The sequence below is a fragment of the Delphinus delphis genome, chromosome 10 (assembly GCF_949987515.2).
Source record: "Delphinus delphis chromosome 10, mDelDel1.2, whole genome shotgun sequence".
Taxonomy (NCBI): Eukaryota; Metazoa; Chordata; class Mammalia; order Artiodactyla; family Delphinidae; genus Delphinus; species Delphinus delphis.
Window position 1 is genome coordinate 103,843,130 of NC_082692.2, and position 13,448 is coordinate 103,856,577.

At 58.4% G+C, this 13,448-nt stretch overlaps 1 protein-coding gene across 1 annotated transcript in view; it reads right to left on the reverse strand.

Moving 5' to 3' along the window:
- ALDH1L1 (aldehyde dehydrogenase 1 family member L1) overlaps positions 1–11,803 on the reverse strand; it is a 47,145-nt gene extending 35,342 nt beyond the window's left edge. Inside the window, exons 1-7 of the mRNA XM_060023206.2 lie at positions 11,709–11,803; positions 8,016–8,167; positions 6,357–6,591; positions 5,435–5,600; positions 3,715–3,816; positions 2,881–2,970; positions 1,622–1,759 (exon numbers count right to left, since the gene is read on the reverse strand). Of these exons, the coding sequence (XP_059879189.1) occupies positions 1,622–1,759; positions 2,881–2,970; positions 3,715–3,816; positions 5,435–5,600; positions 6,357–6,591; positions 8,016–8,142 (858 nt within the window). The 5' untranslated portion in view covers positions 8,143–8,167; positions 11,709–11,803. The remainder of the gene's footprint in view (positions 1–1,621; positions 1,760–2,880; positions 2,971–3,714; positions 3,817–5,434; positions 5,601–6,356; positions 6,592–8,015; positions 8,168–11,708) is intronic.
- Between the last annotated feature and the right edge of the window lie 1,645 nt (positions 11,804–13,448).

Below are 13,448 nucleotides of genomic sequence, written 5' to 3' on the forward strand. Positions count from 1 at the left end.
CTGGCACAGGTCAGCAGGTGCCCCTCGGGGCAGAGAAGCAGGTGAGCTCACGGCAGAGACTGCGTCTGTCGGGTAACAGTGGTCTATGAAAACGGCACCTTCTGCGCACACCGGACGGAACCACAGCCGGGCTCCCAGCTGACTGCCCACCCCTGCTGTCTTCCCAAGATGCTCTGGAGCTTCCTGGAGCTAAAGCCTAGCCAGGCCCCAGCTGGAAGTTCCTGAAAGACGCTCAATCAAGGGTCTCCGCGAAGGCTGCTCCTTTACTTTGCCGGCCTCACGATTCACGGAGGACTTAGCCCAACCCCCTACTTCCTCCGCCTGCCGCTAGCGGTCTACACGTGCACCACTCACTGACCGCTGTTGGTGGGTAAGCACGGTCATGGTCATGCAGAGAAGCCCAGGGGCTACGCCTCGCTGCCCCTCACCCTTCCCCAGTGCGGGTGGAAACCCAGGCCTGAGTGCCGTGAGGATGCGGGGGCGTAGTCGGCAGAAGCAATTCACAGCGCAGAGCCTGCCCGGGGGGCAGAAGGAGGCTGTACGGCTCCAGAACCTGTATCTTTGCTGAGTGTTTTCCTCTGCCCTAGCCGCTTCCCTCGATAACTCACAAGCGCTAGAACTCGTTTCAGATCTGCTTTGGGAACATGATCGGAGACAGATACGTAGCGTCTGAAGGCATCAACCACGAATACCTCAAACACCCAGTCACTGCAGATTGCAGGCAGCCTCGGGCCAGGGGGGTGGGCACCCAGCGTGAGCTCACGCCAGGCCGACGAAAGCTGCCCTACACCCGCCTGGCCTGTGCGTGCCACCGCTACCAAGCGTTCAGCATCCCGGTGTTTGCTGAAATTCCCCAAAGTGCTCAGAGACCCCTGCCTGTCCTGCTTCTTCTCTGCCCCTGGTACCTTAAGGCCCAGATCTGCCCACCGCTGCGTGGGGTGAACACTAAGGCAGAGTATCACGGCTGAGCGGTGGGCCTCAGAGCCAGAGCTAGGGCTGGACTCCCAGCTCTGCCACAGGCTAGCCTGGGTGAAGATGGGCAGGTGATTTAACCTCTTTGCTTCAGTTTTCTGCTCGGTAAAAGGGTATAGTACTGATACATGTCTCATACGGTTGTCAGGAAAACTAAATTAAACCATCCAGCTGTTTTTGAACAGTGCCTGGCATGCAGGGATGCTATAAATATTTAGTTGCATAAATCGTAGCTGTCACTCTGAGCTGCACTTCTCTAAGGTGAGTCAGAGCATGTTATGTGCCCGGTGTGGCTTCCTTGTTCAAAGAGAAGGAAACTGAGGCACAGAGGTCCAATGACCGTGCCCTGGGCACCCGGACTCCAGGTCCGGGCTCCCCGGAGAGGGCCTCCCCAACTCTGACACCCGCCCAGGGCACCCAGCTTGGGTGGGGGCACCTGGGCAGGAAGAGCCCAGGGTCAGCCTTCCCGGGACAGGGAAGAAGCAGGCCGATCCAGCAGTCGAGGGTCTTCCCTCCTGGAGCCTATCGTCTCCTTTTCCCGTTTCCTCCAGAAAAGCCTGGAGCCTCCCTGTGGGGCCCGAGCCCCTGGACAGGCGTGTGTGGCCTTCAGACTACAGTACGGACAGGGGACCCACAGCAGCAACGTTACCATTCGGTCGTCATTCCCGAAGAGGATGAGTCCCGCTCCGGTGACCACCCCTGGCCGATGGGCTCCTGGGATGGGCAAAGTTTCTCCCTCGGGCACCAGGCCTTCAGTGCTCAGCGTCGAGCTGAAAAACGTCAGCTTCTGTTGAGGACAGGAAAAGCAGAAGGTGCTGGATGAAAGAGGCCCACTGTGGGGGGCCAGGAGGGGCTGGGGGGGCTGGGAAATCATGGGGTGGGGGTGAGGGTCAGGGCACAAATGGGGGCACAGACGAGACCTGGAGAAGGCACTGAGGCCTCGGAGGGGCACTACGTCACCGGACACTGGCCCGTGACCTCCGACCCAGGGGGACAGACACCGGCAGGAGGTCTGCTGCAGCATCGCCAAGTGAGGGTGCTGCCTGGGGACACCACCAAGCCCTGGCTACCGTGCAGAGGGTCTGGCGGCGGCACAGGCAGCAGAGACCCCGGACGGTCTGGCAGCCAGCCTGCGAGCAGGGGTTGGGACAGCCGGGGGCTCCGTGGAGGACAGGGCTGCCCTCGACGGTGCTCGGCCAAAGGGCCCCACCCCCGGGGCAAAGACAAGTCAGGGCTGGGCCCGGGGTCTCTGAGAGCTGCTCAAATCAAACACAAATGCAGCCTTGAAGAGTTCCTGAGCAGATAAAACCACTTCAGTCACAGGAGCAGAGCTTAATTTAGCTTATTTTGCAAGTTGGTCAAGACCAACTTGACCTCAGTCACGTCTTGCTTGTGTCTCTGGAAATCGTAAGCAAAATTTGCACTGTTCCTCAAAATGGATATGAAGTAACCGTTAGCCAAATCCCTATCATTTGAGGAAATTCTTGTTATAACCAGTCACTGCCTCCTCAATTCACGGCTCATCAACAGACCGCGTGTGGTCTGAGGGCTCCCGGTCCCGGAACTGTCTTTTCCGTGTGTGCACAATAAACTTACTTAGCAGTACTTCGCCGATTCATCGGTTTTACTTCTGCTATTTCGGGACTTCTGACAGCCCGGGGCTGAGAGTCGAACAACCAGCACAGCTCGACCCCAGAGCTGCCGCTGCGCCTGGCGGCCTCGCTCTGCGCCAGCCCCTCTCCTTCAGCCGCGGGTCCCGAGGGAGAGGCCGAGGGGGCCGGGGGCACCTGGCTGGGGCTGGGGGTCTGGGCAATGGCTTTGTACCGCTTAGTTCAGCCACATTCTGATAGCTGTGCAGTCAGGGGACACACACGGAGCACAGCCCGTCCCGGCCACGCAGGGACACACCTGCCCACAGGCCTCCGTCCAGGCGCCCGGCACCTTGTCGTTCCCGCGGATCCAGTTATGAATGGCCTCTGCTGGCTGATCCCAATTGATCTGCGGGGCAGGACGTGTGTGCTCAGCGGTCTCTCCTCTCTCCCTGACCATCTGGGCAACACCTCTGGACTCCCCTCCTGCCCTGATGACCCTGACACTGGGTGGAGCCCTGGGCACGGGCTGGGAAGTCTGGCTTCCTCTCGACTCCAGTCGGAGGCCCAGAGCTGGGCTGGGCCTCCCCCTGGCAACCCGGATCTGGGTGCGCGTGGACCCTCAGTCTTTCACGGGATGTGAACTCCAGGATGGCCTGGGGGAGATAATGTTCTGTGCTCAAGATGGCCAAGGCCCTACACAAAGTGCAGGTCTGTCCCATCCCATCCCTCCCCCCCGGCGGCCTCCCCTCACTTACAGGGCTCACACAGATCCCGACAGAGCACCCCGTGAGCCCTGAGCACAGCTCCAGCCCAGGGGCCCACCTGGGCTCCCGACCTGCGACAGTCCCGAGGAACGAATTCCCTCTGGTGTCTCATCTCAGATATGAGGAGCCAGCAGCTCGGCTGATTTTTACATCCCCCCCCCACCAGTTCTTCTCCCTGAGGGCCCGCTTGCCTCTTCCTAAGGAGGAACCAGGAAGCACCCAAACAGACCCTGTTCCCTGCCTGTCCAGGTGCCACTCGAGCCTAGCGCGTGCTTCCTGCACTGGGGCTGCTCTTTCTTCTGGCCTTTAACAGGTATGTCCTGGCTGCCCATTTTCCCCGGCCCGGGTACAGGCAGGCTTTGGGTGGGCAGGGCCCTGGCACTCACCTGGGCTGTTTCCTTCTTCTGAATCCCCTCGTAGGTGGCGCCGTCCTCAGGCTGAGGGAGCCTGGGGGCTCTGCCCTCAGCGATCAGCTTCACGGCCTGAACCTGGGAAGACAAGGGTTGGTTGGTGTCCCCAACATTAGGGCCCCCCAACTCTCAGACCCTGGGTTCACACTGAGTCTGGACCAGGCCACTCACTGAACAGACCCACCTGCCACCACGTGGGCACGTGACGGGCACCCACGGAACGGGTGCTGTAGGGACAGGTAAAATTAGCTCCAATCTACTTCCAGTCTGATCAATGACTGCAAGACCCCGCCCTCTCTCCCACACAAGGCCCTAGAAGATCACGTAAGCTAAAGCCCTCTACGGTGTAACACACACCAACGTCCACGTTTCTGTCTAAAACCTTCCCTGTCTCTTAGGCAGAATGGCTCCTGGACTGCGTGATGGGTTTGGAGGTCCCTAATAAGTTCAGCAGGAAGCAGTTTCTCTGCTCCAGGAAAGAGGAAGGTTGTGGAGAAGAAGTCAGGGAGGTCGGGGAGGAGAGCCAAGGCGCTGGGCCCGGAGGGAGGGAAGGTGGTGGTGGGAGCCCCCGGAGACCCGAGGCTGAGAAGCCGGGAGAACTCAGAAGTGTCTAAGGCAGGACTGCCCAGGGGGAACTTCCCTGGTAACGGACGTGTTCCACATCAGCCCCGTGTGGTTTCTGGGGACCTGAAACGTAGCCAGTGAGGCTGATGACCTTGATCTTTAACTACAAGTCATTTAAATTAATTTAATAACCACCAGTGACTAGCGGCTGCCCCCTGGACGCTGCCCTGAAGGATGCTCTTGGTTGTTTTCTGTAGGATGAACAAGATGACCCCTTCCTGCCTCTCACGTCAAACCTGCAGCAGGTCTCCCTGCTCACTCCTGTGAACAGGTGGATCCAAGGCCGCATAATGGGGCCCAGGGCTGGGGGCACAGCCACTGCTGTGCTATGGAGATGTCCCCATCTGACTCCTGTCCTGGCCGGCCTCCCCTGCTGGACACACTACCTCTACGGGGCCTGCACAACCAGCTCTGACATCAGCCTTTGGGTCGGCCCTCCTCCTCCTGCGCGAATTCAGTGCAGTGACCACACCTGGGCCAGCCTTGGCCAGAAGCCCTCAAGACCGGAACATGTGACAGAGGCTGCCAATCAGAGTGCTCCCCCATGCCGGCCAGTGATTGGCTCGGGGTCATCACGTGACCTGAATTGGCCAATCAGAGTCTCCTCTGATTTTTTATTCATAAATTCTAGGGGAAAGAGGGTTTCTCTTCCCCTAGAATCAAGAGGTGTAAAACTTGAGCCACCGGTGACTACTTTTCCTCCCATTTAAGGGCAACCTGAGGATGAAGCTAATCAAACAGAGGAAAGCAGAATCAGGGTGAAGAAATAGAAAGATAGAATCCCGTGACAGATAAAGCCTCTGGATTCAGCCAGGCTTGACGGCATCCTGCCTGGAGTCTTCTATCAAAAATGTCCCTTTCTGGCTAAAGCTTGTTGAGTTGTTCTGACAGTTGTAAGCAAGAGTCCCGCCTATACAACATTATATGTCCTAATCCTGCCTCTGAAACCCTGAAATGAGCGTTCTCCCCCTCCAGAATCCTGGCCAGCTCAGGGCAGCAGGCTGGAGCTGGGCGGGGTGGGGTGGCGGTGGGGTGGGGGTGCCAGCAGGGGAGGCCCTGGGGGCAGCCTTACCATCCCTTTAACGCCTTCGGGGAAGAGGAAGCGGCTGTACAGCGTGCTCACGGTGTCGTCCGGGAGGATCTCACACTCTTTCTGGAGCAGAAGGTCCCCGGTGTCCAGACCATCGTCTGCCCAAAAGATGGTAAAGCCGCCCTTCTTGTCTCCATGGATGAGGGTCCTAGGGAGCAGAGGAGTGGAACCTGAGTCCGAAGGAAGGAGGAGAAGGAGGCCCTGGGGGCTGCCCCTGTGACCGCCGCCGCCCTGCAGCACACCCCCATCTCCCCAGGGGAGGACTGAAGACGGAAGATGGTGTTTGCTGATGCCGACTGCGTGCCAGGTGTTGCGCTACAAGCCTTAACGCCTCGTGTAGCTTCATCCTCCCCACTGGTGTAACAGCGTCGTACGCCCCTTTCACAGATAAGCAGACTAAGGCCCAGAGAAGTGAGGAGACGTGACTGGAGGTCAGGGAGCCTGAATCCTAATCAGACCAGTCTGACTACAAACCCGCTCTCTTCTCCAGCTCAGATGTCTCCCCTTCCTGACTGCTCCTCTGAACGGCTCCACCCTCCAGATACGTACATCACCTCTCATCTCAGACTAGCTTGTTCAGGTGATTCTTTCCTCCATCTCTATCTCTTTCCAAGCGGGGGGCTGCTGAGAGCACCGGTAGCTGGAGGGAGCCCCTCAGCCCACTCTGCCCCGGCAACCCCGCTGCAGGACGGGAACACTTTGCGGTTCACTGTGAGAATGCAGGGCGCACGGCGCTGCCTGACCCCAGTTCTTCCTCAGGGATCGTGCTGTGATCTACCGCGTGGACGCCGTCCAGCAGCGCGCACAGGCACCGCGTGCCACCTGCTCCTCAGGCGCAGAGAAGAGCTCCGGGCTGAGGGACGGGGACGCCTCAGGCAGGTGGGGTGTCTGCGCCCTGTCTCACCAGTTGATGGCCGACGCCCCCCGGTGCCGGGGGAGCAGACTCGGGTGGTAGATGATGGAGCCGTGGCGGGGGGCGCTGATGATCTCCATGGGGATGAACTGGCTGCAGAAGGGCAGCACGTTGAGCTCGGCTCCCAGGGCCTGGTACGTCGCCACCACGTTGGGCAGAGCCTGTCCCCTTGCCCGCCAGCGGGGAAACTTGAACACTGGAACTCCATCCTTGTCAGCCTTCAGGCCTGCGGGACAGCGGGTGAGAAACTGCTCCCCACTGCTGCACCCACTCCGACTCGGCACCTCTGCCTGCGCCGCAGGGTGGCTCCCGCACCCCCTCCCCAAGCCTGTCCCCCCAACTTCCCCCGCTGCCCAGCCGGGCTGCTCTGGACAGCCCAGAGGGGACGGCGCCGGCCAAGGCCCAGGTCTCAGGAGCTGCTGCGCCAGGACTGACCTCTGCTGACCGCCTCCCTCTCCCAGGCGCCTGCCTGACCCCTGGCCTCTTTAGCTGCCCGGAGCAGGGCGCCCTCCCCGCGGGTCGGATGTGCAGTCCGCAAGTCCCCAAGTTCTAGAATGCGGCTTCCTGCCTCTGCCTGCCCCGCTGCCCCTGCAGTCACTAGCCGCTTCCTCCGAGCTCCCCTCTGCCTGCCCCTCAGCCCCTGTCCAGCACTTCCCAGCCCTGGGTTCTCTGGTACACACCCTGGTGTGTGTACCTGGTGTGTGGCCCTGGCTGACCTGACCCACTGTCGGTCCCTCTGCCTCTGTGCCCTGGGGTCAGGGACGTGGGTGAACGTGAGCAGACCAGACCATGCTTGCCAAAGTTGTCCCCACCGTGACCAGGGACATCTGCTGGACATCTGAGGTCGGGTCAAGAAGGAGCCCCAGCCAGGCTCAGAGCTGCTGCCGGGGGTCCCTGAGTGGCTACGGGCAGGACTCAGGCTGTGCTATGGGTTGTGGTGGGCTCAGATCTGGAGCCGAGGTCTGGCTGGCATGGGGGCAGCCTGCGCTCTCCATCTGGGGAGACTCTCTATTCCTAATGCACAAAGCCCTGGGGCCCGGCAGCCCCGCGAGGCCCCTTTCCTCGTCCGGACCCATATTCTGAACGCATCAGGCCTGAGAAGGACCCGGGAGGGGCCTGGAGGTCTGTTCATCGAGCTGAGGGCCCTGCTTCCTGCTGCGCTGCTGAGATGCCCTCGGGAACTTGTTAGAAATGTGACTCCCAAGTCCCTTCCGTCCCTCTGAGCAGAAACTCCAGGGGGTCCGCCGGAGGCAGCGTCGGGGCGTCAGCACTCCGCTCAACAGGTGCCCCCCGAGACGCGGTGCAGGGCACGCTCACGTCTGAGAACACTGGCTGCAGTGACTCCTGCCTGGGGGCCTTTTCAGAGCATGGGTGCTGCGGTCGGGGGGAGCCCAGAGTGGTCAGACTGAAGGGTCCTGGGAGCAGGCCAGGCTTCTCCACGGCTTCTCCAGGACACAGGCCCCACCCTGCAGTCCACTTGGTTCCAGAAAAGCCCAGCGGCCAGCTGGCACCTGAGCAGGATCCGGGGCGGACCACGAGTGGCCGCTTCTGTCTGGGGAAGCCCACAGCCCCACACAAGACCCCGCAGGCTCTGCTCCCACCACCGCCCACGGGGCACCGCCTCTCCGTGCTCCTGGGCCACCCACTCACCTAGGGGGTCCGCCTTCCCATCCTTGTCCGGCACAGTGAACACGCCCACGACCTCGTGACCCTCCTCCCTCAGGTGGCAGTAAACTTCCTGGCCGAACAGGCTCTGTCCGATCACTGCGATCTTCATGGCAGCGGGGCCGGGGCGGGAGGACCTGGGAAAGGAATAAGGCCTTGGCGTCAGACAGGGCTCGCTGGGCCAAGGGGGCAGCCCAGCCGCCCCCGCCCCAACCCCTCGGCCCAGCGCTGGGCTCCCTGGGCCGCCGGCCACTGTGGGGAGGCGGCCGCACGAGGAACGAAGGAAGAGGTCCTGAACGGTGGGCCTGTAGATACCGCAGCGTGAGCCTCAGGGACTCCTCCCTGGAGCCTCCAACACGGCATGGGGCGCTGCGTGTGGTGTCTTCCCAGGCGTATCTGAGCATGTTTCTGTAACTAACCAGTCCTGTGACCTCGGTCAAGTCACATCAGCTTCAGTTTCCTCACTTGTTCATGAGAAAGATGCTCCTCAAATGCTGCCAGGCTCTCCCTGGGCAGGAAGCAGCAATGGGCCTGGACTTTGGCTGCATAGAGACAGATGCCCAGCGGACGGGCCGAGGACGGAAGGTGGGGTGGGAGGTGCGACAGGGGCCACTGGGCTGCATGGGAAGACGCGCGGCTGGACCAAAGTTTGCTCATTCATTCACCATGCTCATATCCGTAAAACCTATTATCTACTTGATACGTTTCTTTAAATTATCTATCTACAAAAATATACATTTTTAGAGAAAATTTTATTGAAGTACTACATGTTTCGGACATACAGAAAAGTGTACAGACTGTAAGTATGTAGCTCAATGAATTTTCACAAACTGAACCCACCAGTATAATCAGCGCTCAGATAAAGAAACACTCCAGAAGCCCATTTAGATAACAGAGAGGCAGGACAGGGTGGACTCCATTTACATAAATGGAATCACACTGCGCGATGTTCTGTGCGTTGTTTCCCCTCAGCGCTGTCCACGTAGCTGTGCTGTGTCCATTCTCATTGCTCCACAGTGTTCCCCTGTGAGCGTAAATAAATACGGTCACGTATCCATCCTACTGTGGGTGGACATCTGGGTAGTTTCCAGCTTGAGGCTATTACCAAGACGGATGTGACACAGATTCTGGCACATGGCTCACACTGTGTACAAGAATACACTTCCGTTGGGTGTGTACCTGGGAGCGGAATTCCTGGGTCCCAGGTGTGAAAATGTTCAGCCTTACCAGCCTCTGCCAGTTTTCCAAAGCGGTTTTACCAATTTCCATGTGCTCTGCGTTGCAGCCTCCTGTCTGTTCATTTTACTCTCCTGCTGACAGGGACTGGAGCCATGCTGCTGGGGCTTCACTGGCGATTCCCTGGTGGCTGCTGAAGGTGAGCACCTTTTCCCACGTTTATCAGCCACTTGGATTTCTTCTTGTCTGTTTTTTCCACTGGGTGATCTTTTCCTGACTGATTTTGTAGGAGGTTTTTGTTTGCTTGGTATTGTTTCATTTTGTTTTTAAATAATCTAGACTATGAGTCCCTTGTCAGATATATTTATGAGAAACACCTTCTCCAGTTCTGCGGCTGGACTCTTCACTCTGTGGTGCCTTTTGATGAACACAATTTCTTAAACTCTATATAGTACGCTGCATCAAAGTCTCCCTTTATGCTTAGTGGGCTTTCTATTCTGGTACAGAAATCTTTGCTTCCTCCAAGTTCCTAGAGATGTTCTCTTCACCTTCTAAGATCTTTATTGTTTGACAGAGGAGTAAAGGCAACACAATGGAGCAAAGATGGTCTTTTCAGCAAATGACGCTGGAAAAAATGGACGTCCACAGGCAAGAGATGAATCTAGACACACATCTTACACACTTCACAAAAATTAACTCAGAATGCATCATAGATGTAAATGTAAGATGCAAAAGTATAAAATTCCTAGAAGACAGCACAGGAGAAAACCTAGATGACTGAGTATCCGGTGACCTTTTAGATACAACACCAAAGGCACGATTCAAGAAAGAAAAAATAAGCTGGACGTCATCAAGATTAAAAAGTCTGCAAAAGACACTGTCACATGAATGAGGATGGTGGTCCTGTGTGTGTGTGTGGTATGTGTGTGTGGTGTGTGTGTGTGGTGTGTGTGATATGTGTGTGAGGATGGTGTGTATGTGTGTGTGGCGTGTGTATGGTGTGTATGGTATGTGTGGTGTGTATGGTATGTGTGTGGTGTGTGTGTGTGGTGTGTGTGGTGTGTGTGTGAGGGTGGTGTGTATGTGTGTGTGGCGTGTGTGTGGCGTGTGTGTGTGTATGGTGTGTATGGTATGTGTGTGGTGTGTGTGTGGGGTGTGTGTGTGGTGTGTGTGGTGTGTGTGTGAGGGTGGTGTGTATGTGTGTGTGGCGTGTGTGTGTATGGTGTGTATGGTATGTGTGGTGTGTATGGTATGTGTGTGGTGTGTGGGGTGGGGGTGTATGTGTGTGTGGTATGTATGTACGTGCACGTGTGTACTGGCAGAGAAAACGCCTGGAAGGACTCACACAGAAATATTAAAAGTCACCAGCTAGGGTTTTGGGGTTTGGAAGTCTTTTGATGATGGTAATTCTCTTTTTCTTTCCAGAATGTTTTTTTTGAATTTTTATTTTTTTATTGAGCGTATATTACTTGTGGAAAAATAAAGGGGACAAAGAAGATCCCTTTGGAAGCAGGGAGGCAGGGTCAGGGAAGACACCTGTGGAGCGGGCGGGGCAGGAGCCCTGGGCAGGGACAGCCCACCTTGGGCTTTGGCGCCCGTTAAGTCAGATGGGGGAGGCGCAGAGCCCACGAGGGCCTCCCGCCCGGTTGGCGCCCTCGGTGCCCTCCTCCCGGGGCCGCTGTGGGGCTGAGGTGGCACTAGAGGGACCGTCGGGCTCCCCAGGCCCCCCGCCCCAGCCCAGCGGCCAGACCCTGCCCGGGGGGGCGGGGGGGTGGTCCCCTGCTCTGAGCACACTGAATTCCGACTCCGGTACCTGAGGGAGATTCCGCCTCCCCTGGGCAGGTGGCAGGTGAGGGGCCTGGACAGATGCGCCAAGGGCCCGGGCTCTGAGTACACGGAGCTCGTGCAACCCCCAAACCAGGTCGTGGGGCGGGGCTGGGGCTCTGGGGTCCCAGGTCCCCAACCCCCGCCCCCTCCCCCGGCGCAAGAAGGACGGCGGCGCGGGCGGGGGCGGGGGGAGGGCTGGAGCTCTCCAATCACAAGAGATCCTCGTTCCCGGCCCCCAGATCTGGCCAATCAGGGGGGACCATTCCCCATCCCGAAAATGGGGTGAGGGTCTTGGAGGGGGGGCAGGCGGCGCAGCGGGGCAGGACCATCTAGTCACCTTCGGTTCGTCTCTTTCCCTCTCCGGCCTCAGTTTCCTTTTCTGTAAGTGGGGCCGATAACGCCCACCCAGGCCGCCCCGCCCTCCCCCACGCCACCGCTGCGCGATCCTCCACAGGCCCTGCCCCGCACCGCGGTCCTGTAGCCAGGGGACCCCCCGCCAGGCTGGAGTCTCGGCTGCCCCCAGGGGAACCCTGACTCGCGTCCCCGGCCAGGCTTGCGCGCCCCCAGGCGCCTCCGCCGGGGTGCCTGAGCCTAGAGCCCCCGGAGCCCCCGGAGCTCCCGGAGTCGCGAGCGGGGGCGGCCTCCCTCCCTGGGGCGCCGGGGACCGGGACTCACCACGCACGGGAGGAGCGCAGGCGTCGCTGGCCAGAGCGGACCTCTGAGTCCGGGTCCGGGCAGGGAACAGCGCTGGCGCTGGCCCGGCCTGGGCGGTGGGGAGGTGGGGCCGGCCCCTGCCAGTCCCGGAGCTCCGGCCAAGGCCAGAGCCCGGGAGGGGAGGGGCCGGGGCGGGCGCAAAGTCCCGCCGGGTGGGGTGGGGAGGGCGCTCCCGGGCTGCGACCCCTCCCGGCCCCACAGGGCTTTGCAAAGGTCCCGTGGTTGTGAGCACCCTCAAGGCTGCCGGGATAAGGGGAAGGTGGCCAGGCGGGTAACTTCACTCACTGGCTCAGCAACTCTCCACGTGCTGTCAAGGTCTTGCTCCGGGAAACCCACCCGTACTTCAGGAGGCTCTTACTTCAAGGTCACATCTTACGGGAAGCTTTTCCTAACCACAGCCCCGCTAGGAAAGACCCCCTCATCACATGAGCACAGAAGGGCTTCAGAGTTCCTCCAGGCACCAGCTCAGCCGCAGTTTATCACTGCTTTCGGGATTATCTGACTGGCTCCCCCATCGGAACACGAGGTCAAAGACGGTCTCAGTCGCAGGAATTCCCCGGCACCTGGTGTAGTGCCTCGTGTTTAGTAGGTGTTCAGTAAAACTTGAGGAGTAAATGGCTGAATGTGAGGAGCCTGGGGTGGGAAAGTTGTGTGAGAACGTTGAAGCTGGAATAGAGAACGAAGAGTGACAGGTGACACTGGAAGAATGGCTGGGAGATCGGACACCCCAAAAAGGTGTTAGGAAATCAGAGAAGAACCCACAGTCTTAGCGGGTGTACAGAGAGGAGGGGAGTTTAAGCAGCAAGTCCGGCAGCACTGCCACCTACAGTAACGTGGAAAGCAGGAAATGTGCAAGGGACCTGGGCTGTCCAGCTGGGGCAATTTCCAGGCAGAATGCTGAAGGTACCTCCTGACTTCTTGCTGCTTATACTAAAATGTGAGAGAAAACAGATAAGCCAAAGGAGGACTGGTAAATAAAAAGGAACCAGAACTTGCTGGTTTTCAAATTTCCTAGCTTCTCTGGATGTCAGGTGATGCTAAAATTAACACACAACTCCCAGGCGAAGGGAAACATAGGCATGGCCGTGGCAGGAAAAGAGAGTCTAAAGATGAAGCCCAGTGTATGCTGCAAGATCCTTTGTTAAGTTCTCAAAAAGGTCAAAGGTGGCACCTCAGAGTATTCGGTTCAACAGTAGGACTTCCGGGAAGCTTAAAAGTTGTCATTCAGGGCTTCCCTGGTGGCGCAGTGGTTAAGAATCTGCCTGCCAGTGCAGGGGACACGGGTTCAAGCCCTGGTCTGGGAAGATCCCACATGCCGCGGAGCAGCTAAGCCCGTGCGCCACAACTACTGAGCCTGCGCTCTAGAGCCCAGGAGCCACAACTACTGAGCCTGTGCACCACAACTACTGAAGCCCGAGTGCCTAGAACCCGTGCTCTGCAACAAGAGAAGCCACTGCAACAAGAAGCCCATGCACCTCAATGAAGAGTAGCCCCCGCTCGACACAACTGGAGAAAGTCCGCACGCAGAAACAAAGACCCAACACAGTCAAAAAATAAATAAATGAATTTAAAAAAAGAAAAAGTTGTCATTCAGCAGAAGCCCAAGGTAGAGAAGGGTGTATCTCAAAGAGGTTGAGTGGGTTTGCCAGCTGATCAAAGGACTGAACCTCAATAAGATTCATAGAAGACACACTTGGTTTT